The sequence below is a fragment of the Dipodomys merriami genome, unplaced genomic scaffold (assembly GCF_024711535.1).
Source record: "Dipodomys merriami isolate MVZ:Mamm:240054 unplaced genomic scaffold, mDipMer1.0.p SCAF_31, whole genome shotgun sequence".
NCBI lineage: Eukaryota > Metazoa > Chordata > Mammalia > Rodentia > Heteromyidae > Dipodomys > Dipodomys merriami.
This window is the reverse complement of record NW_027204604.1, coordinates 13,301,512-13,329,504: the sequence shown is the minus strand read 5'-3', so window position 1 is coordinate 13,329,504 and position 27,993 is coordinate 13,301,512. Positions and strand designations below refer to the sequence as shown.

General features: G+C 54.6%; 2 protein-coding genes across 2 annotated transcripts; one reads left to right on the top strand and one right to left on the bottom strand.

The window, feature by feature from the left end:
• Positions 1–5,927: 5,927 nt before the first annotated feature.
• Positions 5,928–12,038, top strand: Gpr37l1 (G protein-coupled receptor 37 like 1). Its single transcript, XM_070041468.1, has 2 exons — positions 5,928–6,626; positions 10,637–12,038. Exons 1-2 carry the CDS (start codon positions 5,997–5,999, stop codon positions 11,450–11,452), a joined length of 1,446 nt encoding a protein of 481 aa, XP_069897569.1. The 5' UTR covers positions 5,928–5,996; the 3' UTR covers positions 11,453–12,038.
• Positions 12,039–15,417: 3,379 nt separating this feature from the next.
• On the bottom strand, positions 15,418–27,648 carry Arl8a (ARF like GTPase 8A). Its single transcript, XM_070041830.1, has 7 exons — positions 27,364–27,648; positions 20,001–20,081; positions 19,667–19,740; positions 17,580–17,673; positions 17,388–17,455; positions 17,078–17,148; positions 15,418–16,519 (listed from the first exon to the last, which is right to left on the bottom strand). The coding sequence occupies exons 1-7, from the start codon at positions 27,484–27,486 to the stop codon at positions 16,470–16,472; spliced, it is 561 nt and encodes a 186-aa protein (XP_069897931.1). The 5' UTR covers positions 27,487–27,648; the 3' UTR covers positions 15,418–16,469.
• Positions 27,649–27,993: the final 345 nt, after the last annotated feature.

Sequence of the window (27,993 nt, the reverse complement as noted above, 5' to 3'; positions counted from 1 at the left end):
TCCTCCCTCCCTCCCTCTTTCGCTCTGCTATCTCCCCTCCTTTCCCTTGCTTCTTTTCTCTTTTCTCTCCCTCCCTTCCTCCCTTCCTCCTCCCTCATTTCCTTCCTCCCTCCTTCCCTCCCTTCCTTCCTTCCTTCCTTCCTTCCTTCCTTCCTTCCTTCCTTCCTTCCCCCCTTCCTTCCTCCCTCCCTCCCTTCCTCCTCCCTCTCTTCCTTCTTTTGAGACAGGGTCTCAATCTATAGCAGAGGCTGGCTTCTAAATCACAACCTTCCTGCCTCCATCTCTGGAATACTGGAATTACAAGGGAGTACCGCTAAGCCCAACTAAATCATGTCCTTCATAAATGCTGATGACCACATTTGATCTCAAACACATCCTTGTGAGACCTCAGACCCTGGATCTGGCCCCTTACCTTTCTTGGAGGATTAAACTGAAGGATGGCGAAGCCCTGAGACCCCATGGTACCCGGTGCTTTTCCTCCATCCTCCATCTCTGTTTAGTCATTTGCTGGAAGGTGAGTTTCATGGGGGCAGTGACCATGCATCTGAGTATCTAGGAAAACGCCTAGCACAAAGTAGGTGCTCAATAAATGTTGGCAAAGTGACACAGGTGACTCCTGCCATCATCTCAGGGTGAGTTAGCTTCAGAGTATGGGCAAGGTTCTAATCTCTGACATTTATTTAGCTAGGCAATACCAGGATTTGAACTCAGGTACTCTGCCACTAGAACCACTCACTCTTTCTTTTGTTGTTGTTGGTCATGGGACTTGAACTCTAGGCCTGGGCGCTGTCCCTCGGCTCTTCAGCTCAAGGCTAGCGCTCTACCACTAGAGCCACAGAGCCACTTCTGGCTTTTTTGCTTATGTGGTGCTGAGGAATCGAACCCAGGGCCTCATGCATGCAAGGCAAGCACTTTACCACTGAGCTACCTTCCCAGCCCCCAGATCTCTGACTTTTAGAAGCACATGTTTGCATTAGTGGCCCTTTGCCTGTCTCCCAGAGCAGCGCCCCCATGGCTTGTGGGCCCAGGAGCCCGGAGCATGGGTCAGTGGGCTGACTGCCTCCATCTCCTCTGGGCCTGGTCTGCACCAGCTGCAGGCCGGTTCTGTCAGAGAGCCTTGCTTCTGCCCTGGCATGGGGAAAAGCTTGTGTCAGAATATGCCTTCCTCGTCGGGCCACCTCTTGCTCTGTGACATGAAGAGAGTAAATAGGACCTTTCCTGGGTAAGGCTGCCATTGAGTGAATCCGTTCTTACCAACAGCTAGCACTGTGAGAGTTGCCAGCACGTGCCAGGTAGTGTTCTAGGATTTCCACAGAGGAAGGCGTTTGATCTCTGGGAACCTGGTATCCAGGAGGAAGCTGGGGTGCCTGACCTGAGCATACACGGCCAAGCCTGGCTGAGCTGAGGGGAGCCCAGGCCTGGGGGGGAGGGGGGCTAAGCAGGCCTGCCTGGCTGTGGCACTTGCTTTCATGAAGTGCTGGCTCGTGTTGCTTCCAAGAATGGCCCTCACCCCCTTGGTGCTGTGGGACAGCCCCAGCCTTTGGGTCTGTCGGTCTGTCTGTCCTCCCAGGTGCCTTCTAAGGAAGGCCAGGGAGAGGAGCGGGGAATTCCTGGGAAGATGTGGACATTCCTGATTTGGGCAGGCCTCCAGGCCCCTCTGGACCAGGGCCAGCCTGCCCGCTGCTTGCCCTGGAGAAAGGAATCTTCCTGAAGCCCCGTGGAGACAGGCAAAGACCATTTTCAGAAGACCCATGCTGAGCACCCCGGGAGTGGGTGGTGAAAGGGTGGGCATACCTCACTAAGCTCCCCACCCAGGTCACCCCTCTGGCTCCCCAGGCAGGGCTGAGCTGAGCCCTTACAATGCCATGGCTGAGCCTCTGGCGCCATCTAGTGGAGATCCAGATGTCCCATGAGAGGGGGTGGGGTGCCCTTCTGGGCTAGGGGTGTGGGCCGCATGAGGCCCAATAGTGGGGAAGTGGGGTGCAGGCACACTTGTGAGTGTAAAGAAAGAGAAGTGTTTGCTTGGTTCTGGCCATGCCAGCCCAGTGCCATGTATACCAGGTCGCCGTGCCAGGACCCATCTGTGGGGCCATAACAGTGCCTCACTTTGGTGCTGCTGGTCTTCAGCTTACACTTCTGAAAAAGCCGGGTGCTAGTGGCTCATGCCTGTAATCCTAGCTACTCAGGAGGCTGAGATCTGAGGCCAGCCCAGGCAGGAAAGTCTCTTATCTCCAATTAACCACTCAGAAAACCGGAAGTGGTGCTGTGGCTCAAGTGGTAGATTGCTAGCCTTGAGCTGAAGAGCTGAGGGACAGTGCCCAGGCCCAGTTCAAGAGGGTTGCTGCTCATACCTGTAATCCTAGCTACTCAGGAGGCTGAGATCTGATCTCCAATAAGCTACTCAGAAAAAGACAAAAGTGGTGGTGCTGTGGCTCAAGTGGTAGAGCACTAACCTTGAGCAAAAGATACTCAGAGACAGGGCCCACAGGCCCAGAGTTCAAGACTCAGGACAGGCTAAAAAGAAAAAGAGAGAGTAGATGGTTGGTGTAAACCTCTCCCTGTGTTGATGTCTATAAACTACACAAAGAAGTGGCTGACCACTTTAGCTTTAAAGTTTGATAAATCTTTATTTGAGTCCACTCCTTGTCATATACTAGCTGTGTATCTTTTTTTTGTCAGTCTTGGGGTTTGAACTCTGGGCCTAGGTGCTGTCCTTGAGCTCTTCAGTTCAAGGTGAGTGCTCTACCACTTGAGCCACAGTGCCACTTCTGGTTTTCTGGTGGTTTATTGGAGATAAGAGTCTCACAGAATTTCCTGCCCAGGCTGGTTTTGAACCTTGACCCTCAGATCTTAGCCTCCTGAGTAGCTAGGATTACAGGCATGAGCTACCAGCACCCAGCTAGTTGGGTGTCTTTGCATTGCTTTCCCTCTCTGAGCCTGAGTAATAATGTAAAGATGAAGGAGTACGTGTAGCAAGTGTTTAGGACAGAGCCTGACACGTGCGGAGTACTCAAGTAAATAGTGCAGATGATGCAGAGAGCAGTGACTTTTAATTCAAATAGCCACTGGAGGCAGAGGGTGATGGATGCTAATGACAATTGTTGAATGCCTGGGTGTTGGGAGAAGGGGAAATGCTGAGTGGCTTTGGGGCGGGTCCTCAGGTCTGTTTTCTAGCCACATTAGGGAAGCACAACTCTGAACTGGAACCCAGTACAGGATGCTCAGGGTGGGGCTTAGTACCCCACCTGTCCCCCATATCCCCCCACCCCTGATCTTTTGAGGATGTTGGGTATAGACTAGGAGTTCTGCTTCCTCCCACTGCTCTGGGGAGCTGGACCGTGGGGGCCACCAGGGTTAGGGTTGAGTTTCCACCGGATCTGGCCTGTTGCTGCTTGCTGACACGGACGGATTTGCTCTTTCCTATTCTTCCTCTCCTCTCTTCTCACAAGTTCCTGCTATTCCAGTCTGTCTTCTTTCCCTCCCTCCCTCCCTTCCTTTCTTTCTTCTTGGTTGGCTGTAGGGATTGAACTCTGGGCATGGGCGCAGTCCCTGAGCTCTTCAGCTCAAGGCAAACACTCTACCACTTGAGCCACTGCACCACTTCTGGTTTCCCGGTGACTAATTGGAGATAAGAGTCTCATGGGGAAATTTCCTGCCCCGGATGGCTTTGAACTGCGATCCTCAGATCTTGGTCTCCTGTGTAGCTAGGATTACAGCTGTGAGTCACCAGCACCCAGCCTCCTTCTTTTCTTTCTTTTTGTGCCAGTCCTGGGGCTTGAACTTAGGGCCCGGGCACTGTCCCTGAGCTTCTTTTTTTTTTTTTTTTTCTTAATATATGTATATATTTATATATATTTTATTGTAATGATACTGTGATACTGTACAGAAGGGTTATAGTTACATGAGCAAGGTAATCAGTATATTTCCTATAGAGCATTGTTATACTTTCCTTCCCTCCCCACCTCCCCAACTCCTCCCTTCCCCTCCCCCCCAAGTTGTACAGTTTGTTTTCAACATACTGTCTTGTACATCTCATTATTACAATGGGTCATCCTGATTCCTTATGACAACATTCCCTGAGCTTCTTTTGCTCAAGGCTAGCACTCTACCACTTGGGCCACAGTGACACTTCTGGCTTTTTTTTTGTGTGTGTATGTGGTACTGAGGAATTGAACCCAGGGCTTCATGCATGCTAGGCAAGCACTCTACCACTGAGCCACCTTCCCAGCCCCTCAGGGTTCTTTTAAATGTCATCTATCTGTTCTCATTCTAGAGACCTTCCGATACCCCCAGGCTTCTCTGGCTTTCCCTTTTCATGGTGATGCTCACCTTACATAGCATCTATCTGGCTGAATTGGAATTATTTATTGGCATGCTTATTTCCCCCTGTGAGCCGAAAGCTCCTTGGTGCAGAAGTCTTTGGTATTTTTAGATACAGAGTTTCCATAGCACATTAGGTACTCTGTGAGAATGTGCTTCTGTGAACATCCATGCACCTTTGATCTGGCTCAGAGGATGGGGTTGCTGTGGTATTGGGGACGGAACCTGGGACCTTACGCATGCTGTGCAAACGCTCCACCACTGAGCTATATAGTCTCAGCTCACAACGTGGCGTTGCTGCTTTCCTTGGTGAGCTCAGTGGTTGGGAAGCAAACAGATGGACTCCAGCCTGCAGCGCTGGGGGCTCAGCCTGCAATCCTAGCTGCACAGGAGGCTGAGCTCTGGGGACTACAGTTCAAAGCCAGTCTGGGCGTGAAAGTCCCTGAGAATCATCTCCAATTAACCAGCCAAAGTTGGAAGTGGAGCTGTGGCTCAATGGTAAAGCTCCAGCCTCAAGCAAAAAAGCCAAGTGATCTACAGTGAGGCCCTGAGTTCAAGCCCCAGTACTGGCACAAACAAACAAACAAGCAGGGCTAGAGGTGTGGCTCAGGGGTATAATGTATGCTTAGTAAGTATCAGGCCCCGAGTTCAAACCCCAATATCGCCAGAAACAAACAAAAAATCAAAAACAAAACAAAAAACAAAAACGATATTAAATATTCATCAAAACCAACGGACCCTTAATGGTTCTGGCCCCAGTTTCTGGATGAACCCTTCTCAGGCTCTTACATGGGGTAAGTGCAATTATAATCCACTTTCCAGATTTGAAACATGAGGTTCATTATGGTCAATCACTTACCACATAGCTTATAGAAGGCAAAACCATGCCAGGAAACCAGATCTAATTTCAAAGGTGTGTGTGTGTGTGTGCGTGTGTGTGTGTGTGTGTGTGTGTGTGTGTGTGTGTGTGTGTGTGTGTGTGTGTGTGTGTGTGTACATGAGGGCTTGAACTCAGGACCTCACTATTTCACTTGGCTTATTTTGCTCACACCTACTATTCTATCAATCTAGCATCTTGCTGATTCATGGAGATAAGAGTTTCATATACTTTTCTACCTGGGTTAGCTTTGAACTGTGATCCTGAAGAGGTCTCAGCTTTCTGAGTAGCTAGGATTACAGATGGGAAACACTGATGTCTGCCTCCTGTTTGGACTTTTGAGACAGGGGGCTCACGCCATTGCTCAGGCTAGCCTGGACCTTTTGATTCACTTGCTTTGACCTCCCAAGTGCTGGAATTACAGGCATGCACCACTGCACCTGGCTCACAGGACTCAATTCTGAACACAAGAGCTTCCTCAGCAGCTTGGCAGGCCACGTTTCCTCTCTGACCCCAATGCCTGGCGCAGGTCCCTCTGGGGGCTGCCCAGTGTGACCTGCTGTGGTCCTGGGGACCAGCGGCGGCGGTGGGGGCTGTTTGAGGGAAGCAGAGATTACTCAGTGTCCAGCAGAGGGCCCTGGCCAGCCTGTGGTCAGTAGGGTGGGAGGGAGGGCTGGCCAGGCAGACGCCTGACTGGAGGCGGACCCAGCGGCCAGCTGCCTCTCTTGATTCTGCCCAGCATTTGGGTCCTGGGTCTTCACCTGCTTGCCGGGGGCAGCTGCATCCTGCTTGTCCAGCCATGAGGTGGCCGTGGCCCCTGGCTATCTCTCTTGCGGTGGTATTGGCTGTGGGGCTGAGCAGGGTCTCTGGGGGTGCCCCCTTGGCCTCAGGTGGGCACAGCACCAAGGTCCAGGAGCAGCCGAGTCGAGCCAGGAGGGGCACCAAGGCTGAGGGGCCAAAGGAGGTACAGCAGTATGCACCAGAGGAGAGGGCCGAGTACCCCCGGCCCATCCACCCTGCCAACCTGCAGCCCACCCGACCCCTGGTGGCCACCAGCCCCAACCCAGACAAGAATGGGGGCACCCCTGGCAGTGGGCAGGAGCCAAGAGGCAACCTGACGGGGACCCCGGGTCAGAGGCTGCAGATTCAAAACCCCCTGTATCCAATGACGGAGAACTCCTACAGCGCCTACGCCATCATGCTCCTGGCGCTGGTGGTGTTTGCTGTGGGCATCGTGGGCAACCTGTCGGTGATGTGCGTCGTGTGGCACAGCTACTACCTGAAGAGCGCCTGGAACTCCATCCTGGCCAGCCTGGCCCTCTGGGATTTCCTGGTCCTCTTTTTCTGCCTTCCAGTCGTCATCTTTAATGAGCTCACCCAACAGAGGCTTCTGGGTGATATTTCTTGTCGCGCTGTGCCCTTCATGGAGGTAAGTGTGGGCCTTCTAGAACTCAGTAATGGGGGTGGGGGGCATGGCCTAGGCCAGGAGCTCAGTCTCCACCAGGCACTGGAAAGAGAATCGGTGTCCATAAAATGGCAGAGCCGTGGCGCTCAGACTTAGGTTCCTTCCTCACTCCTATGTGGGGGAAAGAGACAATCATGACATTGGTCTCTGGTCGCCCTGAGAACAGGTGTGCAGGGCTGCAATCTTCGTCCTCCCAGGCTTTTCAAGAAGGTCAGAGAGAATTGATAGAGACTCTGATAGAGACTCTCCCTGAGTGCTGCAAGATGGGGTGGGAGCGGGGACAAAACACAGGAGCCAAGTTAGGGCACCGGTGGCTCGCATCTGTAATCCTAGCTACTCAGGAGGCTGACATCTGAGAATCTAGGTGAGAAGCCAGCTGGGGCAGGCAAGTCTGCGAGACTCTGGTTTCCAATTAGCTAGCAAAAAGCCAGAAATGGATGTATGGTTTAAGCGGCAGGGTGCCAGCCTTGAGGGAAAAACCTAAGAGACAAAGCCTAGGCCAGGAGTTCAAGCACTGGTGCGTAAATCTGATCAAAACAACAATAACAAAACCCATAGAAAATCCCTGAGGCAAGACTGTCTCCTTTCCAAGTCCCAGGTGCCCTTCCCCCTTGCTCCACCCAGGAAATCCGTCAGTCTTTTGTCATGTCTCCTTTCTCTCCTTTATGCCTCCAGCCCCTCCTGTGCTACCCTAAGCTGTGTCTTCTCACACCACACGTGAAGTGAGTGGCCAAGTCCCATCAGGAGCGCCCTCAGTCCTCTCTGAAAGGCAAAACCTGCCATCGGAGATGCTCAGGTCTCCGCTTTGTCCCTAATGGTCTGGGTGTCAGTGGGCAGGTTGCTTCTTATTTCCCAATTCCTTGTCCTCCAAGAGTGGCAGGTAGACCAGATGGCCCTAGCTGCCCTGCTGTATGCTCTAAAGTACATTATCATGGCCTCTGTTCTGGAAATTTCCGTGTCAGACTGTGTGGAACTCTTGATCAAATGCATCTGCATGTGGATTTATGTGCGACGCAAGAAGGTTGCACAGAACAGGATCTGGTAGGTAACTCAGCCTCTCTGGGAATCATCAAGGCTGTAGTTACAAGGCTTTCCCTCTGAAAGCTGTTGAAAGTATTGCTGCTTTTTTTTTTTTTTTCTTTCTGTCTTGTGCTGGTCCTGGGGCTTGAACTCAGGGTCTGAGCACTGTCTCTTAGCTTTTTTGCTCAAGGCTGGTACACTGCCACTTAAGTCACAGCTCCACTTCTGGCTTTTTAGTAGTTAGTTGGTAGTTAGTTTCATGGCCTTTCCTGCCAGGGTTGGCTTCAAACCTCAATTTTTTTTTTCTTTTTAATCAGTTGTGGGGCTTGAACTCAGGGCCTGGGTGCTGCCCCGAGTTTTTTTTGCTCAAGGTTAGTGCTCTACCACTTTGAACCACAGCCTTACTTCTGGTTTTCTGGTGGTTTATTGGAGATAAGAATTTCACAGACTTTCCTACCTGGGCTGGCTTTGAACCTCGATCCTCAGATATCAGCTTCCCGAATAGCTAGGATTACAGGCATGAGCCACCAGCACGTGGCCGGAACTGTTTTAGATTTTAGATTTTAGACATGGGCTGACATGACTTAGCACTGAGCTCACAGCCCCAGCTGAACTTAGTGGTTATACATGGGGCTTTGGAATTAGGTAATTTGGCTTTGAAACTGGACTTTGTCCCATCAGGAATCAAGGACATTGCGAAGTTACTTGACCCTCTTAAGCCTCAGTTTCCTCATCTGAACACAGTCGAGGACAATGATAATAATTGCCTAAATGGGGCTGGGGAGGTGGCTCAGTGGTAGAGCGCTTGCCTTGCATGCCTGAGGCCCTGGGTTCGATTCCTCAGCACCACATAAGCAAAAAGAAAAAAAGCGGGAAGTGGCACTGTGGCTCAAGTGGTAGAGCGCTAGCCTTGAGCTGAAGAGCTAAGGGACAGCGCCCAGGCCCAGAGTTCAGGCCCCACTACTGGACCCAAAAAAAAAAAAATTGCCTAAATGAATTCTTCTGTGGTGGGAGATTGGACTCAGGGCTTGGCACTTGCTCTAAGCCATGCTCCTAGACCCAATTCTTTTTTTTTTTTTTTTTTTTTTGTCAGTCATGGTGCTTGAACTCTGGGCCTGAGTACTGTCCCTTAGCTTTTCAGCTCAAGGCTAGCGCTCTACCACTTGAGCCACAGCACTACTTCCGGTTTTCTGGTGGTTTATTGGAGATAAGAGTTTCCCGGGTTGGCTTTGAACCACCATCCTCAGATCTCAGCCTCCTGAGTAGCTAGGATTACAGGCGTGAGCCACTGGCACCCAGCCCTACGCCCACTTCTTGAAGGATTCAAATGCGCAATATCCATAAAGTACTTAGAATAAAAATAATCTAGTAGATGATGGTTTGTATTTGGAAATGGCCTAAGAGAGGAAGAAGGGCAGACACAAACTCCTGTTCCCATGTGTTCAGTACATCAGTGGACACCTTCCCTGCCTGAGTGTGAATGCTTCATATCCAGCATGTAAGCTCTGGTCCCATCCTGCCCTCCCCCCGCTCCCCCACCTAAAAGAAAGGGAGGATCCATGAGCTGACAGAGGCCCGGAAATGAACTAGGAGTGAGCACTAAGCACGCTGTCCCAGAACCTCTGCTGGGGTGGTTCGTGTGTGTGTGAGTGTGTGTGTGTGTGTGTGTGTGTGTGTGTGTGTGTGTGTGTGTGTGTGTGTGTGTGTGTGTGTGTGTGTGTGTGTGTGTGCTTCTAGGAGGAAGTGTGAAATAAACCTTCTGACAGTTTTGAGATGGAGGGAGAGAAGGAGGGGGGATGGTGTTTTTGCCCAAGCCTGAAAGCTGTTCCCCTGCCAAGAGAGGGGTCCGAGCCTCACAAAGGACACTTGGTGGCAGTTGAGAATAAGCTGGGGATTGTGTTCTGTGTTTGGACGGCAGCAGAGATGGAGCGCACCCCTTGATAGCTCCCAACGTCCTCCTTTCAGGCTCTTGGACATGCTCTTTCCTGTGCCCAGCCACTTCCTCTTGGCTCACAGGGCGACTTTCCTCTGTGCCGGATGAATAGTGTGTGGGGATGGTGGGCACTGGTTGCTGGGGTGGGGGTTGCTCCCCACATGCTGGGCCCTGCGCTGCTCCGGACAGGACAAGGAGAGAAGGGTGGAAACAGAGAGACAGCTGCTAGATAGGTAAGTAGGTTGATCGATCAATCGATGGATCAATAGATAGATAAATGAGTGTGTGCTGTGTCCCCAAGATCATCCCCTCATGGTTGCATATAGGGGGCTCAGGAAATAGAAGTTGCTTAAAAAACCCAGCCCTCCTGTATCTCTCTCTGCCCTGGTTCTTGCTTAGAGTCTGTCGGGGAGCACTGGGGCTGAGGGAGGCAGACCATACTTTCCCAGGCCAAGAGATGGAAAGATGCAGGTGAGGGCCTGAACCTCAGTTTTACAGGGGTTTTGATCTTGAGCAAATCCGTGTTTCCTGCCTGGGCTTCCATCTCTTCTTTAGTAATATGGTTGGCTGAGGGTTGATATGTTAGCTGGGTGCAGGTGGCTCACGCCTGTAATTCTAGCTACTCAAGAGGGTGAGATCTGAATATTGTGGTTTCCAGTTAGCCCAGGCAGGAAAGTCTATGAGACTTTTAACTCCAATTAACTGGCTAGAAGCCAGAAATGGAACTGTGGCTCAAGTGGTAGAGCACCAGACGAGCAAAAAAAACTGTAAGGCACAGTGCCCAGTCCCTGAGTTCAGTCCCAGTAGTAACACGTGCGCGCGCACACATGCACACACACACACACACACACACACACACACACACATCCCTACCTGATGGGTAGAAAATGGTTGACTGTTACCATTGCTATGACTCTCCACTTATGACGCAGTTCACGGTCTGTCACAGCCAGATACCAGGGCTTCTTCCATTTTCCCCTTCTCACCACCTGCTTCATGTTCCTCCCACCCACGCCCACAGGTCTCCTCCCTGGGAGTCACCACCTTTAGCCTCTGTGCCCTGGGGATCGACCGCTTCCATGTGGCCACCAGCACCCTGCCCAAGGTGAGGCCCATCGAGCGGTGCCAGTCCATCCTGGCCAAGCTGGCTGTCATCTGGGTGGGCTCCATGACCCTGGCTGTGCCTGAGCTCCTGCTGTGGCAGCTGGCACAGGAGCCAGCCCCCACCACAGGCACCGTGGACTCGTGTGTCATGAAACCCTCAGCCAGCCTGCCGGAGTCGCTCTACTCGTTGGTGATGACCTACCAGAACGCCCGCATGTGGTGGTACTTCGGCTGCTACTTCTGCCTGCCCATCCTCTTCACCGTCACCTGCCAGCTGGTGACATGGCGGGTCCGGGGACCTCCGGGCAGCAAGCCCAAGTGCCGGGTGGGCAAGCACGAGCAGTGTGAGAGCCAGCTCAACAGCACGGTGGTGGGCCTCACGGTGGTCTATGCCCTGTGCACCCTGCCGGAGAACGTGTGCAACATCGTGGTGGCGTACCTCTCCACCGAGCTCACGCGCCACACGCTGGACCTGCTGGGCCTCATCAACCAGTTCTCCACCTTCTTCAAGGGCGCCATCACCCCCGTGCTGCTGCTGTGCGTGTGCAGGCCGCTGGGCCAGGCCTTCCTGGATTGCTGCTGCTGCTGCTGCTGCCCGGAGTGCGGCGGGGCCTCCGACGGCTCGCCCACCGACGGCTCGGACAACAAGCTCAAGAGCGAGGTGTCCTCCTCCATCTACTTCCATAAGCCGAGGGAGTCACCCCCGCTCCTGCCCCTGGGCACGCCTTGCTGAGGCCAGGCCCCAGCAAGGGGCCCTGGGGGAGGGGGAAGAGGGGTGCGCAGGAGCCGGGGTGGGACAGTGGGGGGGCTCACCCCGGCCTGAGCCAGTGTCTGCTGATTCTTTCCCCGTAGATCTTGCTTTTGCTACCTGCCTTGCTGCGTAGACATGGATTTGGCTCTTTGTGGGGGAAGGCTTGGGGTAGCCAAGGCGTGCTTCTCGAGGCCTCTCGAGGTATTCCGAGGGCCTTTCCATGGGTGGGTGATGAGCAGCCGGGTCTCATCAGCTGGGAGTCAAGGCTTCATCTGCCCTCTCTTGGTGCAGGTCTGCTTCCTTCTCTTGCCCTTGGAACATGAAACATCTCCCCCCTGCCCAGGCCCCATCCTAGGGCTCCTTGGGACTACCCAACCACGCTTGGTACTCTCTTGTCTGGACTAGCTCTACTCCTGGATGCGTCCCTCCACCCTTTTTTTTTTTTTTTTTTCTGGAAGGTTTCTCTCTTCCCCTTTCTGAGTCTCCCAAGCTGCCCTGTCCAGCCCCCCTTGTTAGGTGCTTTCCTATAGAAGGCCCCTCTTGAAAAACAATAAACTAGGTAGAACTACCCCTGTGCCAAGCTCACTTTCTTAGGCCATTGCCTGGCAGTGCCCAGATGCCCTCCCAGGGCTGGGCACTGATTTGGGGCAGCCTTTGGCTCCGGCCTATGGGCTGCTGGCCCATCCCAGGACCCCAAGGGCATTATAGCTTCTGGAGGACACAGAGGAGGGAGGGCTGGGGAGCTGGGGGACTGCAACCCAGCCGCCACTGGGAGTTGAAAAGGCTGCCATCATCATCTCCCTTCCAAAGCCCACACCTCCAACCCACTTCCTCTCCACAAAGCCCTCATTCCCAGCCGCCTTCCTTGTGTGAGCCAGGGGGCTTCCTGGCCTCTCTTATCTGACAACAGCTCTTGTCTCATTTCTTAGAAGGGACTGTTGGGCCCATCGTTAGTTGCCCAGCTGCCTGTCCCCTGCCTGCCCCCATCCCGCCCACCCTTCCTACCGGGGCTCCGCCCACATCCCCAGCAGACCCCCGGAGCTCCCCCTGCTGGCCACTGCCCACCAACCGCTTCCCCAGCTTCAACTCTGTGCCCTTGGAAAGGGCCCCTGAGCCCTGTGGGGGCCCCACAAAGCTGGCAGGACATCAACCAGAAGTGATGCTCAGCCCTGGCCACCAGTACTCTGTCTCAAGGCCCAGCTAGAACCATCTAGAACAACCCATCAGCAAGGGGCCCCAGGGATTCGGAATGGCAGGGGCTCCATTCTCCTCTGTCCAGCCAGCCACTCACACCCCTCGGCCTCAGCCTGCCCAGTGGCCCAGTCACCCCCCACCCCCCACCCAAGGATCTTAACAGCCTTGTTCTCTCTCCCTGGCACCCACCCGGGGTCAGTGACGCCGCCAAGAGAGAGGGAGGCCGTTGCTAGGTGATAGCAGTGCCATGTGCACCCCTTTGTATGGGGAATGGCACCCACCATTTCTTGGCAGACCTGTTGCCACAGAGACCAAAGCCCCCAGCTTTGTCTGAAGGAACTTCAGCTGGGAGAGGAGGCCAAAGGCAGGCTTGCCCTCCCCCATTCCCAGTCCTTCCTCACCAATGGCAGAAGGGGGCCGGGTGGACCAAGGTGAAGTCTGGGAGGGAGAGGGTGGAGGATGGAAGGCTCAAGGGCGGAGGGACACCTCAGCATCTGTTTGGGGGCCTCTTCCACAAAGGGCACCCTCTGCCCCTCCCTCCTGCTGCTCAGCCGGCTGGGAGCCCCAGGGGGAGGTGGTGACTCCGTGGCCTGTTCCTCCCTCCCCCCCCCCACCTCTCCCCCAGGCCTGCCAACGTGAAGGGCTTGCAGAATTGCGCAGCAGGCCAGCAGCCTTGGGAAAGAGCCACTGTTCATGCAGCCTGTCCAGCAGGGACACAATGTGGTGTTTGTTACGCAGGGGTCCAAGGCTTGCAGGGGTGGGAGGTGGGGGAAGGCTGGCTGGGGGGTGGTGGTGGAAGGTCTGAGGCAGACTGCGGGGGGGCCAGCCAGCAGATTCCATGTCAGGGGAGGGGGTAGACAGGGAGGGGAGGGGACCTCTGACCAAGGGAAAATCTCATTCCAGCTGAGCTCTATCCTTTAACCTGGGATCACATCTTCACCTCAGTCTCAGCTTCCCCATCAGTGAACAGGAAGTAATCCCTCCCACCGAGAACAAGTCATCCAATGAGACAAGATGAGTCCATCAGCTGGCATGGTGCCCGTCACCTTCCCTCTGGGAATTCAAATCCCTAGTACTATGGAGTAGGCATGGCCAGGGTATTCTTACTGTTTCAACACCAAAAGGCCCCAAACAAAGCCAGATGCCAGTGGCACACCTGTAATCCCCGCTATTCAGAGAGCCTGAGATTTGAGGATCATGGTTTGAAACCAGCCTGGACAAGAAAGTCCATGAGACTTCATGGGGATTGAACTCAGGGCTAGGCGCTGTCCCTGTGCTTTTTTTGTTCAAGGCTAGTGCTCTACCATTTTGAGCTACAGCACCACTTCTGGTTTTCTAGTGGTAAATTGGAGAAGAGTCTCATGGACTTTCCTGCCTGGGATGGCTTCAAACACTGATCTTCAGATCTCAGCCTCCTGAGTAGTCAGGGTTACAGGTGTGAGTCACCCACACCCAGCAATAAGACTCTTATCTCCAATTAAACACTAAAAAGTTGGAAGTAGAGCTGTGGCTCCACTTCCAGGGAGGGGCAGGAGAGAGAGCTGGGCTGTCTTCAGCCTCCTCTACTAGATGAAGGTACTGAGACCATTGTAGAATTTCGGCCAGCCTTCCTTTTTTATTTTTATTTTTTTGTGGAGGTTCTGGGATCAAACTCAGGCCCTGACACATCCTATATAACCAAGCTGCATCCCTAGCCCCTTCCCTCAGACAGGCTGGGCATGTCTCTGTTGGCTGGCTGGGGCCTCCAAGGAAGAGGCCTCCGCACGGGTGGAGGCTCAGGCTCAGGGAGGCCCAGGGCCTCACTCACAAGTGAGGCTCTGTCTCCCTTCAATGGCAGAGGACAGAAGGGATGAGAGGTTCTGCAGCAGGACCCCCTCCACTTTCCAGGAAGAAGAGGAGGCTGCGGAGGGGCCGAGAGGGAGGCTGGGCTTACTATAAAAGTGGGTCAAAATGGCCTCAGATGGGAGCAAGCCTGGCAGCTGAGGATCCAGGTGGGGGTCCAGCTGGACAGCTGGGGAGGAGCTCTGGTCAGATTGACACCAGCAGGCCACAGGGGCAGTAAAGACCCTGGGCTTGGCAGGCCAGGCTAGGTGTAGAGGCCTCTTCACCGATGGGAAGCAGAGCTGAGGAAGTGGAGGTAGTCCTGGCTGTAAAGGAGGTGCAGGGTCTGGAGGAGAGGTGCTGAGGGCTGACCTGGCTGTAGGGCTGGCTCAGTCATAGCCTAGCAGGGTCCAGCCCTGACATCCTTGCTACCATGTCCTTCCTCCACAAGACCTGCTGAGGCCAGGCGCCAGTGCCTCACACCTGAAATCCTAGCTACTCACAAGGCTGAGATCTGAGGACCACAGTTCAAAGCCAGCCTGGGCAAGAAAGTCCATGAGACTCTTATCTCCAATAAACCACCGGAAAACTGGACGTGGCGCTGTGGCTCAAGTGGCAGAGCGCTCTCCTTGAGCTGAAGAGCTGAGGGACAGCGCCCAGGCCCAGAGTTCAAGCCCCACAACAGACAAAAAAGAAAAAACAGAAGACCTGTTGAGTATTGCCAGCAGCTGCCAGCTCGAGCCTGAGGCCTCGTGGGAATGCACAGAGACCGAAGAGGCCACGCAAAACCCAGACTCACGTGTGGGATGTGGTTTTCTGAGGGGCCATTGTGACCAGTGTGAACACGTGTCCCCAGCAGACGGGGCTCCCCGCTCCAGGAGCCAGGCCAGTCCAGAACCCGCGGGAAATGACGGGTGCTACACACGCCCCCAAACACAAAATTGGTCATTTATTGTCGTCATTGTTATTATTAGGAGAAAAAAAAAATGTACAGTTACAAGAATCATTTTCCAAACAGAGGTTAAATATGAGCTGAAAAGTGTAAAAAAAGAGGAACGTCACTTTACAAATCATTAAATTAAACCAATGAACAACAAACAACAAAACAGAACCCAAAGAACCAACCCCCCATGCTGAGTTCTCTCCTCGTGGAGCTGTAAAATAGGAACGGAAAATGAGGTGGGCCTTGGAGCTGGGGGCCCCGGGGAGAGGCAGGAGCTGGGGGCCGGGAGCAGGCATGCGTGAGTGGCACAGGGCAGCGTGGACACCAGCTTCCTGCCCCTTAGGCCTGGCCGTCTGTGGCCTCTGGTGGCCCAGCCACGACTGGGGGCAGAGAGGGGCACCTGCGGGCTCTCCCACCAGCCTGTGGTGTCCCAGCCTCGCGTGGACAAGCCAGACTGAGAGGCAGACACACGGGACGTGGCAGTGGCCACCAGTGCCCACGCTGGGCAGCGCCCCGGGTGCCACCTTCCACCTTCCAAATCTGAATTGCTCCCAGCCAACCCTCCCTTCTTTTCTGCTCTCCTGACTGCCCTCTCCCAGATCCCGAATCCCAGGCCCCTGCAGCATCAAATGGGTGATTTTAGTCTTTGCTTAAATTAAAAAATTAAAATATATATACATATATATACTGTACACACAGGACAATAACAGTGTTGAAAGGGGAAGAGAGGACGGGGGAAAGCGAGGGGGGCAGGGCTGTGGGTGACGGCTGTTGAGAGGGGACAAAGGCGGGGCCAGGTGAAGGGACACAGAGAGAGGGGGAGGGGACCAGTTAGGGGACGGGGGCGGGGGGTGGCAATTTATTTTACAATAAAAACAGGAGTTCAAACCTCAGCAGAATGGGGCTCTGGGAGCCCCGAGGGCCCTCCCCACGCTCAGCGAGGAGGGCGGGCTTGGGGGTGGGGTGGGCGCGGAGGAGGCGGGGAGCTCGGCTTCAGGTTTAGGTGACCACGTCCCTGGTCCAAGGGGAAGGACCTCGGTCTCAGCTTCTCCGTGACTTCGAGTGTTGAATAAGCCACTGTAGGGTGATGTCTGGGTGGGGACAAAGAGAAGGTTATGGGCTGGGAAGGTGGCTCAGTGGTAGAGCGCTTGCCTAGCATGCATGAAGCCCTGGGTTTGATTCCTCAGTACTATACAAGCAGAAAAAGCTGGAAGTGGACCGGTGGCCAAGTGGTGGAGTGCTAGCCTTGAGCAAAAGAAGCGCAGGGACAGCGCCCAGGCTCTGAGTTCCAGCCCCAGGCCTCTCCGTGCAGTGCACGCTGGGGGAGCAGACAAGGCACCTGGAGAGAGGGTGGAGGAAAGCCCAGGTACCCCCAAACTTCAGCAAGCACCCGAATCCCAGAGCATGCCCCCCCCAAACAGCCTTTCCAAGCAGGTGGTAGAGAATCGGGGCACCGGCAGAGGCAGAGCCAGGTCACGCTCAGAACTCCACCCCCTGGCTGCCTGATGCACACGGAAGGGCCACAGAGCTTTGGGCTATGGGCAAGCAGCCAGTGGAAGCTTCGAGAGAGCACCAGGCTGAGATAGGGAAGGGTCTTTCTTCTCCCTACAGCCACGCAGCAGTGCCAGCGACTCTACAGACTCACGTACCGATGTTATCCTTCTCTTTGCAGGAGATGGAGTAGCAGCAGATCTCTCGGTCCTGGATGGCAGACAGATTCCTAGTGGGGGGAGACCAAAGAAGTTCTGTGGGAGCTGGGGCTACCAGGGGCCTGGGCCAGAGGTGGGCAGGGTCTTTTTCTGGCTCTAGGGGCTACAATGAGGGCGAGGCGCCTGGAAACTTGTGCTCTGCTGCCACCAGGTGGCTAACACTGAAAACTGCAAGGAGCCCAGCCCTAGAGTCAGGCAGCTGGAAGATGAGGGGAATAGAAGAAGTACAAAGAAAAATCACCAAACTCACATTTTCTCAATCAGCTCCTTCTCATCCAGTGCTCCTGGGAGGTCCCGCTTGTTCCCCAGGACTAAAACCTGAGGAGAAGGGACGAAGGATGGTTAGATCAGGAGCACTCCAGCAATGCGGCTTCTGCCTAGGTCAGCTGCCAGTGACTTCCGGCCAGCTCCCTTCCTTCCTCCCTCCCCATCCCCTGCTGACCGGGATCCCCTGCAGCTGCGGCTTGTCCAGCAGATTGTGAAGCTCATTTTTGGAGGCCTCGATCTTCTCCTGGTCAGCAGCATCCACCATGTATCTGGGAAAGGGAAGCAGGGCCAGCATGTGGACACCAGGGCAAGAAGAGGTCTGCCGCTGGGGCATAACACCTCTGTTGCCAAACCAGTCACCCCTGTAGCTAAGGGCACCCTGGGCCCACTCAGGGAATGCTTTCTGAATCTATGGCTGATGGCGTAAAGCGGCAGGCGGTCCTGAGGGTGCCCTTGTCCTGTCCTCTGGGGAAAGCTGGGGCCTCCAGGTCCCACCCAATGCACCTGCTAGTGCTTTGCGGTTAAGTCTGATTCGAGCAGAAAAAGCAAGGGAACCTCCCATGGTTTTCTTGCAACAAGATGCATTACTTTTAAATGTTTTAAAACCATCTATTGTTTAGTCTATCAAGAAAACTAAACAATCTATTGTTTGGGAATGTATTGTTTTTGTTTTTCTCTCTTTTGTTTGTGATGCTGGAGGTTGAATCTAGAGCATCACTGGTGCTAGGCAAGAAGAGCTCTACCACTGAATTCCCAGCACCCCCAAAAAATGTTCAGGTTCCCCCCCCACTCAGTCCTGGGGCTTGAACTGTCTTTGAGCTCTTTTGCTCAAGGCTAGCACTCTACCACTTTGAGCCACAGCAGCAATTCTGGTTTTCTGGTGGTTAACTGGAGATAGGAGTCTCATGGACTTTCCTCCTCTGGTTGGCTTTGAACCATGATCCTCAGATCTCAGCCTCCTGAGTAGCTAGGATTACAGGCGTGAGCTGCCAGCGCCTGGCTTGTTTATCATTTCTTAGAGACTGTCTTGAGGTTTTTCTTGGGGCTGGTGTGGATCTTCCTACTTATTCCGGTTTTGTGGCTGGGACTACAGATGCATATCACCACGCCCAGTTTATTGGTTGAGTCAAACTGATCCTCCCAATCTCTTCCTCCTGAGTAGCTGGAATGATAGGTATGCACCACAACATTTGGCTGATGAAAAATTGTTTTTGGTTGTAATGGTGTTTACTTGAGCCATACTTCCAGCCCTTTTTCTCTGGTTAGTTGTGAGATACTTTCACCTTTTCCTTGGGCTAGCCTGAACAGTGATCCTCTTATTATGCTTCCCACTGTGGCGGAGAGGACAGGCGCATATCACGATGTCCAGTTTCTCTGTTGAGATGGAATTCTGGTTTGTTTTTGCCTTGAATAAGATCCTCCCAATGTCCATCTCCTGGGTAGCGAGGATTTCTGGTGTGCTGTGAGCTACCTATGTCCTGCTAATTTTTTTTTATTGTTGTTGTTTGTTGGCCATGGGGCTTGAACTCAGGGCCTAGGCACTGCCCCTGAGCTTTTGTGCTCAAGGCTAGTGCTCTACCACCACTTTGAGCCACAGCGCCACTTCCAGTTTTCTGGTGCTTAATTGGAGATAAGAGTCTCACGGACTTTCGTGCCCGGGCTGGTTTTGAACTATGATGCTCAGATCTCAGCCTCCTGAGTCGCTACAGCATAAAGGTTATTTTTAACCATCATTTAAACCACACAAAATCTAAGACACAGTGGTCTGTGCTGGGGAGACAAGGAGACAATGAGGAAGTGCCCTGCGCAGCCTTGGCTGGTTGAGGCCAGGATCTTAGATTAGGTGGCGGGGGCCATTTCTGCGAAACGCACCGCCAGATGGAGGTCAGAAGCAGGCAGGGGATGTCTAAGGTGATTCTGTGTCCAGCCTGAGGTGCTGGCCGGGGAAGCCAGGAAGGAGAGGAGGATGCTGGGGAGAGGGGCGCCCCAGGAAGCCAGGAAGGAGAGGAGGATGCTGGGGGAGGGGCGCCCCAGGAAGCCAGGAAGGAGAGGAGGATGCTGGGGAGAGGGGCGCCCCAGGAAGCCAGGAAGGAGAGGAGGATGCTGGGGAGAGGGGCGCCCCAGGAAGCCAGGAAGGAGAGGAGGATGCTGGGGGAGGGGCGCCCCAGGAAGCCAGGAAGGAGAGGAGGATGCTGGGAGAGGGGTGCCCCAGGAAGCCAGGAAGGAGAGGAGGATGCTGGGGGAGGGGCGCCCCATACTCACACAATGGCACTCACTCCTCGGCAGTAGCGTTCCCACATGCTGCGGAATCGGGGCTGTCCCCCAATGTCCCAAAGCTGAGCAAGAGGGAGACAGAGCCTCAGGACAGGCAGGCAGCCGAGGCCCCCTCCCGCCCCCTCCCCTTCCCCTCCCCTCCCGCCCCCTCCCCTTCCCCTCCCCTCCTGCCCCCTCCCCTTCCCCTTCCCCTCCTGCCCCCTCCCCTCCCCTTCCCCTCCTGCCCCCTCCCCTTCCCCTCCCCTCCTGCCCCCTCCCCTCCCCTTCCCCTCCTGCCCCCTCCCCTCCCCTTCCCCTCCCCGCTCTCCTCCCAGCCCCTCACCTTGATGGTCACGTTCCCTTTGGTGATTTTGCGCATGTTGAACCCCACGGTGGGGATCATGTCCTCGTTGAACTGTCCTGACTGCAAAGAAGAAGCACAAGTGGAAAATGCGCAGACACTGGCATCACCCATGTGTCTCTCCTGACCAGGGGGAGGGCGGGCACAGGGGAAATGCAGGGGGTCAGGCTCTCTCTGCTCTCTTCTTCCCATGGGGTATGTGTGTGCGCGCGCGTGTGTGTGTGTGTGTGCAAGCGCGCGTGTGCGCTTGTGTGTGTCAGGAGCCATCTTGAATGTCCCTCACTTCCAGGCAGGATGCTGTCCGCAGCATCTGGCCTTCTAGGAAGAGGCTCATCTTCTTCAAGCAATGTCACAAGCTCTCAACCTCAACTGGGCGAAAGTTCTTCCTGAAGTCTAACCTACAGTGCTATTAATTAAAGGCTCTTTGCTGTAGTCAGTCTTTGGTAGAGGAGAATATATTATCTTCCAAGGAAAGGACCTCAAATAGGTCATAGTCTAACGTTCAAGAGGCATGGTAAGAAAGCAGACATTATTTTCAAATCAGTGGTAAATATTAAAGTAAAAAATCCGGGGTGGGTGGGTAATCAGGTTGTAGCTCAGTGGTAGAGGACTTGCCTAGAGGTACAAAGTCCTGTAATAATCTACAGTATGTTTGTTTGTACTGGGGCTTGAACTCTGGGCCTAGGAGCTGTCCCTGAGCTCTTCAGCTCAAGGAGAGCACTCTACCACTTGAACCACAGTGCTACTTCCCGGTTTCTGGTGGTTAGAGACAAGAGTCTCGTGGACTTTCCTACCCAGGCTGGCTTTGAACCCTGATCCTCAGATCTCAGCCTCCCAATAGTTAGGATTACTGGCACCAGTCATCGGTGGCCATCGAGCTTTTTTTCTTTTTTTTCCCTGAAGGCTAGCACTCTACTACTTGAGCCATAGCTCTACTTCTAGTTTTTTGGAGATCAGAGTCTCATGGACTTTCCTGCCCGGGCTGGCTTCAAACCTCAATCCTCTGATCTCAGCCTCCTGAGTAGCTAGGATTAGAGGTGTGAGCCCCCCCCCCACTTGGCTTCCACAGTTTTGTGTGTGTGTGTGTGTGTGTCTCCCCACTAGACAGAGTGCTTCTTCAGCTTCTAATAAATGTTTTCTGAATACTTGGGAGTTGAGTGCAATTCCATTTCCTATAACCTATTTTTAAAATCTAGCAATTTTCACTTCTCCTCTCACAACTGTCTTCAGAAGTGTCATGGGCGTCAGAGAAGGCCAGACAGACTCCTTCCCAGAGCCTCACCCGGTTCACGTGTGCATGGGCATGTGTGGGACACCCCTGCTCAAGCAGGGCACAGACTGGAGCTCGCTTAACCTTCACCCTGCGCGTGGCCGCCCTGTTCCTTCAGTGGGTTCTTGGAAGTCTGATCCAGTGCAACGCTGTGTGCTGGAATATGGGACACCCGTTCACCCAGTCCCGGGGCCACGGGGACCGAGACCCACTCTGATGCCTAGTGATGAGTGGAGCATGGGTTCCTGGCCTCGGGCCCAGAGGTGGGCTTCAGAGGCCCCAAGTCTCCTGAGACTGCACATGACTTGTGTGTGTAAAGGCTGTGTCAGTACGGGCGTCCCTTGCTATCATGCAAGTTGGTCCCAGGACCCCCTGCAGGTACCAAATCAGTGGATGCTCAAATCCCTTTATAAAATGGCATACTATTTGCCAATAATTCATATACATCTTCCCTGTGGACTCCCCCCCCGCCCCCCCGTCTCTCTGTCTCTCCTCTTTTTGGTCAGTCATGGGGCTTGAACTCAGGGCTGGGTGCTGTCCCGCTTTTGTTGCTCAAGACTAGTGCTCTACCACTTTGAGCCATAGCTCCACTTCTGTTTTTGTTTTTTCTGGTGGTTAATTGGAGATAAGCATCTCATAGACTCTGTATATCACCTTGACAATAAAATTAAATAAAATAAAAAAGAGTCTCATAGACTTTCCTGCCTGGGCTGGCTTTTGAACCTTGACCCTAAAATCTCAGCATCCTGACTAGCTGGGATTCAGACATGAGCCACTAGTGCCCAGAGTCCTCCTGTGGAATCCAGGCTGGCCTGAAACTCACGCTGAGCCTCCTGGAGCCAGATACCAGGCAGGCGCCGTGCAGGCCTTTGAGTCAGCTGTGATGCCAAACAATTCAAACATGAGGCAAACACTTGTTTCACAGTTTAGGGAATAATGACAAGGAAAAATATGTACCAGAAAAATTTTTTTCTGCAAAAAAAAAATATGTATATATGTAGTTTTTGGTATCTAAGCTCTATTATTTTGTCCAGGCTGGCCTACGACTCCTGGATTTAAGCAATCTTTTTTTTGTTTGTTATTTTTGTTGTTGTTTGGTTGGTTGTGGGGCTTGAACTCTGGGCCTGGGCGCTGTCCCTCACCTCTTCAGCTCAAGGTTAGTACTCTACCACTTGAGCCACAGCGCCACTTCTGGTTTTCTAGTGGCTTATTGGAGACAAGAGTCTCACACACTTTTCTTGCCCGGGCTGGCTTTGAACCTCGACCCTCAGATGTCAGCCTCCTGAGAAGCTAGGATTTCAGGAGTGAGCCACTGGTGCCTAGCTTGGTGTGTGTGTGTGTGTGTGTGTGTGTGTGTGTGTGTGTGTGTGTGTGTGTGTGTGTGTGTGTGTGTGTGTGTGTGTGTGTGTGTGTGTGTGTGTGTGTGTGTGTGTGTGTGTGTGTGTGTGTGTGTGTGTGTGTGTGTGTGTGTGTGTGTGTGTGTTCTCAAGGCTAGCCCTCTACTACTTGAGCCACAGTATCACTTCTGGCTTTTTCTGAGTAGATTATTGGAGATAAAAGTCTCATGGACTTTCCTACCTGGGCTGGCTTGAAAAACAATCCTCAGATCTCAGCCTCCTGAGTAGCTAGGATTACAGGCGTGAGCCACTAGTGCCCAACTTTCTTTTTTTTTATGTTTTTTTAAAAAAAATTTTAATTTTTTGTCGGTCATTGGGTCTTAACTCTGGGCCTAGGCCCTGTCCCTCAGCTCTTCAGCTCAAGGCTAGTGCTCTACCACTTGAGCCACAGCTCCACTTCTGGTTTTTTCTGCTTATGTGGTTCTGAGGAATCAAACCCAGGGCCTCATGCATGCAAGGCAGGCACTCTACCACTGAGCCACCTTCCCAGCCTCTTTTTTTAAAAATTAGCATATATTCTTTGTATAGGGAGAGTTCCATTGTGACATTTCCACACTTGTGGAAAATCCACCCTGATCAATCTCACCTTTCTCTCTCCCATTCTTCCTCCTCCTTCTTAAAATTTCGTGTGTGCACGTGCACGCGCATGCACACTGCTTCTTTGGCTCAAGGCTAGCATTCTACCAAATTTGAACCACAGCTCCACTTCTGGCTTTTTAGGGAGATAAGAGTCTCATGACTTTCTTACCTGGGCTGGCTTCAAATCTCAATCTTCAGATCTCAGCCTCTTTAATAGCTAGGATTACAGGCGAGAGCCACTGGCACTGGGCTCCACAACCCCTTCTTAAAAAACAATCTCAACAGGGTCAGGCTGGGCACCAGTGTCTCATGCCTGTAATCCTAACTACTCAGGAAGCTGAGATCTAAGGATCACTGTTCGAAGCTAACCCAGGCAGGAAAGTCTGTGAGACTCTTTTATCTCCACTTAACTACCCAAAGCCACAAGAAAAGGTGTGGCTCACTTAGCAAAACATGTCTTCAGTGGAAATGCTAAGGGACAGTGCCCAGGCCCTGAGTTCAGGCCCCAGTGCCATCTTTTCCTTGAATATTTCTTTTTGGTCCTTGGAAATGGAGGACTGAGTATGCAAGGGTCCCCAACCTTTCTCGGTACCCTCAAAGGAGGAGGGGGTGCTGCAAGGAGGGCTACTTCCCCTGGGCTTAGTTGTGGGGGGCAGGGGATCTTCAAGGGTTTGCCACCTACATGCCAGCGGGCCACAGTGCTGCCAGCCCGGGCACCCACTGGAGCCCATCCTCCATCCTCATTGGGTCTGAGGAAGAAGCCCAGGTCTTGCTGGGCACTTGTTGCAGGGGGGCTTGGACGAGACATTCTGCCTGCCCCGGGCCCTGGGGTCCCCTACTGGAAGTGGGGATACGGTTTTGGTCTCCTAGGAATGGTAACGGGGCTCATGCAATGCTGGGAAATAGCATGGCTCCAAGCAGGGGCATCCTCACTGCCCATTGGCACGGAGAAGACGCACAGGCTCCCTGTAGGACCCTGGGGAAGGGGGACGGCTGGGGGTAGGGACTTCTGCTCCCTGTGGGTGGGGCTAAAGCAGAACCAGACTTCCTGCCCCCTGTGGGTGGAGCTAAAGCAGAGCCAGGTGATGACTGAGTTTCCCTGAAACAGCCCTTCCTACCCCACAGACTTCACAGAAGGTGGAAGCAACCATAAGTGGTCCAGTGCAACCCCTGGTCCATCTCTTCAATCCGCTCTGACTCATCTTCCTATAGAGATCATTCTGTGTTCCTTACTTCTGTTGGGTACCCTAAAATGACTTTTTTTTTTTTTTTTAATTTTTTCCGGTCGTGGGGCCTGAACTCTGGGCCTGGGCACTGTCCCTCAGCTCTTCAGCTCAAGGCTAGTGCTCTACCACTTGAGCCACAGCACCACTTCCGGCTTTTTTCTTTTTGCTTATGTGGTGCTAAGGAATCGAACCCAGGGCATCGAGCATGCAAGGCAAGCACTCTACCACTGAGCCACCTTCCCAGCCCCCTAAAATGACTTCTTCAATACGACAGTCTTTTATACTTTAATATTTATGTATGTGTGTGCGTGCGCGTGCTAGAGCTTGAACTCATCCTCTTAGCTGTTTTCACTCCTGGCTACTCTACTGGCTTTTTGATGATTAACCGAAGAATCTTTTGGATTTGTATGCCAGGGCTGGCTTTGAACTGTGATCTTTAGATCTCAGCCTGCCAAGTAGCTTGCATTATAGATGTGAAACAGCAGTACTAGTTTTTTTTTGTTGTTATACTTTTAAATATCTGAAAGTGACCTCAATCAACAAGGTGATCCATGGGAGGCTAAGTCAGGAATATGGCAAGTTTGAGGTCAGCCTCAGCTACACAGGGACACCCTTTGCAAAAAGAGAAGGAAAGAAGGAAGGAAGGGAGAGAGGGAAGGAGGAGGGAGAAAGAGGCGGGGGAGGAAGGAAAGAAGGAAGGAAAGGAAAGGCCTTAGGCAAAAACATCTCCTAGGGCTACAAGCATGGCTCAAATGGTAAAACGCCTGCCTAGCAAATTCAAGGACCTAAATTAAATCCCAGTGTCATAAAAGAATATTTCCCAGCTTCTCTAGCATCACAACCCTCTCCGAACGTCGGAGCTCAGTGTGAAGTCTTTTCTTTCCAGTGCACATGAACCCATTGAGCAACTGAACTCACTAAACTCAGTTCCCATTTACATCCAGACCTCATGGAGTGAGCACAAAAACCCAAGGGAGGGGACTTGAGTGAACAGACAACTTGCATGAACAGGCCAAGGGAATTCAGAAAGGCAGTGGTGGTCATGGGAACAGAGCCCCGGGGTCCTGATTCTTTATTTCTGGAAGACTCTACTGTGACTGTGCACCAGGTGGCAGACAGGCCTATGAAGTCGCCTGGGTGGATTTGAGTTACTAACCCAAAGACCACATTTCCAAATGCAGCCCATAAAGGGATGGTTTTCTTGACAAGCCTCTGCAGAGAAGGGTAATTTGGCTTGCTCTTTTAATGTTTATTATTTATTTGTTTTTTGAATCATTGTCTAATTAACTTTTTTTTGAGGTCAGTCTCTTGTTATACAGCTCAGGCTGGCCTCCAGCTCACGATCCTCCTGTCCCAGCCTCCTTTGGGTGGGGATTACAGGTGTGAACCACCAGGCCCAGCTTGGCTCCACTCTTTTAGGCTGTTCTGGCTGAAGTGGTAAATTTAGTATCAAGAAGAGGGAATCTTTTTTCTAAACATCAAGTGTCTTGTCCCAAAAGCCAAAAAAGTTGGCCTTGAACTCAGGTTGCTCTTGTCCCCCAGCCTGGAGAGCCACCACAACCTGTTTTCACGGATACTCTGGATCCCGGCAAAGGAATTGGGGAGACCTGCCTTTCAGTCCCTAGAATTCAGACCCTACTGGGTACTACTACTGCGGTCTCTGCCCAGGACGGGGAGCTTCAGGGGGGACAACACCCAGGCTGGGTGGGTGTTGAGAAAACTCCAGAGACATCCCCCGGCCCCAAAGGCGTGGAAGCCGAGCCTGGGAGGCCCGCCGAGCCAGGCGAGAAGTAGACGTGGTTTTTGTTCTAGGAGTCTCCGGCCCTGGGGTGGGGTGGGGGGCAGATCCTGGAATCTGGAGGCCCAGGGGCCCAGGTCGGTTCAGAGACAGCATGCCGGAAGATCCTGCCGGGTCAGAAGAGGAGCCCGGAGAGGCTGGGGCGGGAGGGGGCAGAGGGCCCCGCAGTGGATGGCCAGAGGCAGAAGCCAGTGCCCGGTCACGTGGCCGCGGAGGACGCCGGCCGCCCGCCCCGGGCCCAGCGCGGGGATGCGGGGCCTGCCCTCCGCATCTCCTCTCCCCGAAGGTCGGCCGGCGGGAGGAGCGGGCAGGTGCCGGGCCCCAGGCCGGGCCGATCCTCCTCGGCAGCATTTCTGGTCACCGTGGCCGCTCACGGCTCTCGGGACGGGGACCCCGGTGTCCGGACAACCGCAGCCCCGGTCCCGAGGCTGCCCGGGCGCCCGCACCCACGGTCGGGCCGCGCTCCGACGCGCGGGCCGCAGCCATGACAGCAGCTTAGCTCGCCCCCACCCCCCGCCTTCACTCCCTCCCCGCCGCGCCGGCCCGCGCCGGCCCGCTCCCCGTCCCCGGACCCCGGGCCCCGGTGGGCGGCGCCCCCGGCTCAGCCCCCTCGGGCGGGACCTCCGCCGCAACTTCCTCCCCGCAGCCCGCCCGCCGCAGGTGCGGCGCAGCGAGCGAGGCGGGGTGGGTGGTGGCGGCGGCGGGCCGCGGCGTCCCCGGGCCCGCGGGGAGGGACGGGGCCTCGGGCGGGGCCGGGCCGCCGGTCCCGTGACCGCGCGCGCGGAGCGGCCAGGCCCGGCGCTTTCGCCCCGTCATGGCCCCGGCGCGGAGTCCCGGGTCAGTCCCGCCCGGCAGGGGTCCCCCGGAGGTGCGGAGACCCGGGCGGCGTCGCCGGGGCCCGGCACGGCCCCCGGTGTCCTGCCGGCCCCGCCCCAGCCCTGCCCGCCCGAGCCGGCGACGGCGGCCGCCACCCGGTCCCCCCGGGCCGCCGTACCAGGCCCCAGGCGCCCGGAGCCGGCTCCGCCCTCGCCCGGCGGCGGCCCCGGCCGCCCCCGGCCCCGCGCCCCGGCCGTACCGCGATCACGTTGACAAAGGTGGTCTTGCCGGAGTACTGCAGCCCGACCAGCGTGAGCTCCATCTCCTCCTTCCAGAACAGGGCCTTGAACCAGTCCAGCAGCTTGTTGAACAAAGCGATCATGGTCGCAGCCGCCGCCCCGGGCCGGTGCCGGGTCCCCGCCGCCCCTCGCTGCCCCTCGCGCTGCGGCCCCAGCGGCCCCTCCCGGGTGCGGCCGGGTCCCCGCGGCTCGGTGCGGGCGGAGGCTGGAGCGCGGCGGCCGACGACGCCCGCGGGCCCGGGATCCGCTCGCCGATGGGTGTGGCTAGAGCGCCCTCCTCCTCCTCCTCCCCCTCCTCCGCCTTCCCCCTCCCTCCTCCCTCCTCCCCTCCCTCCTTCTCCTCCCTCCTCCCTGCATCCCCTCCCTCCTCCTCCTCCCTCCCCTGCCGCCGCCCTCCTCCCGTAGGGCCCGCGTCCGGCTGCGCCCGCAGCCCGGGGCCGGGAGCCCGCGGCCGGTGGGCGGAGGAGGACCGGGAGGCCCGGGCTGGCGTCGGGGCACGTGGGGAGCAGGCTCTAATTTTGTTTCCTCCCCCGGCGCGGTGCACCGCGCCCCGATCGCCGCCCAGGGTTTATCTGGTCCCAAAGGTGGGC

What these genes read in the sequence shown, in the direction of transcription:
- Arl8a (XM_070041830.1), bottom strand. Translation starts at nt 27,486, where the DNA reads ATGATCGCTTTGTTCAACAAGCTGCTGGACTGGTTCAAGGCCCTGTTC. An exon ending in CGAGGAGTGAGTGCCATTGT is followed by an intron (nt 17,674 to 19,666) that starts GTGAGTATGGGG and finishes TCCCTTTCCCAG; the next exon opens with ATACATGGTGGATGCTGCTG. An exon ending in CGCAGCTGCAGGGGATCCCG is followed by an intron (nt 17,456 to 17,579) that starts GTCAGCAGGGGA and finishes CCTTCTCCTCAG; the next exon opens with GTTTTAGTCCTGGGGAACAA.
- Gpr37l1 (XM_070041468.1), top strand. Translation starts at nt 5,997, where the DNA reads ATGAGGTGGCCGTGGCCCCTGGCTATCTCTCTTGCGGTGGTATTGGCT. An exon ending in GCGCTGTGCCCTTCATGGAG is followed by an intron (nt 6,627 to 10,636) that starts GTAAGTGTGGGC and finishes CCACGCCCACAG; the next exon opens with GTCTCCTCCCTGGGAGTCAC.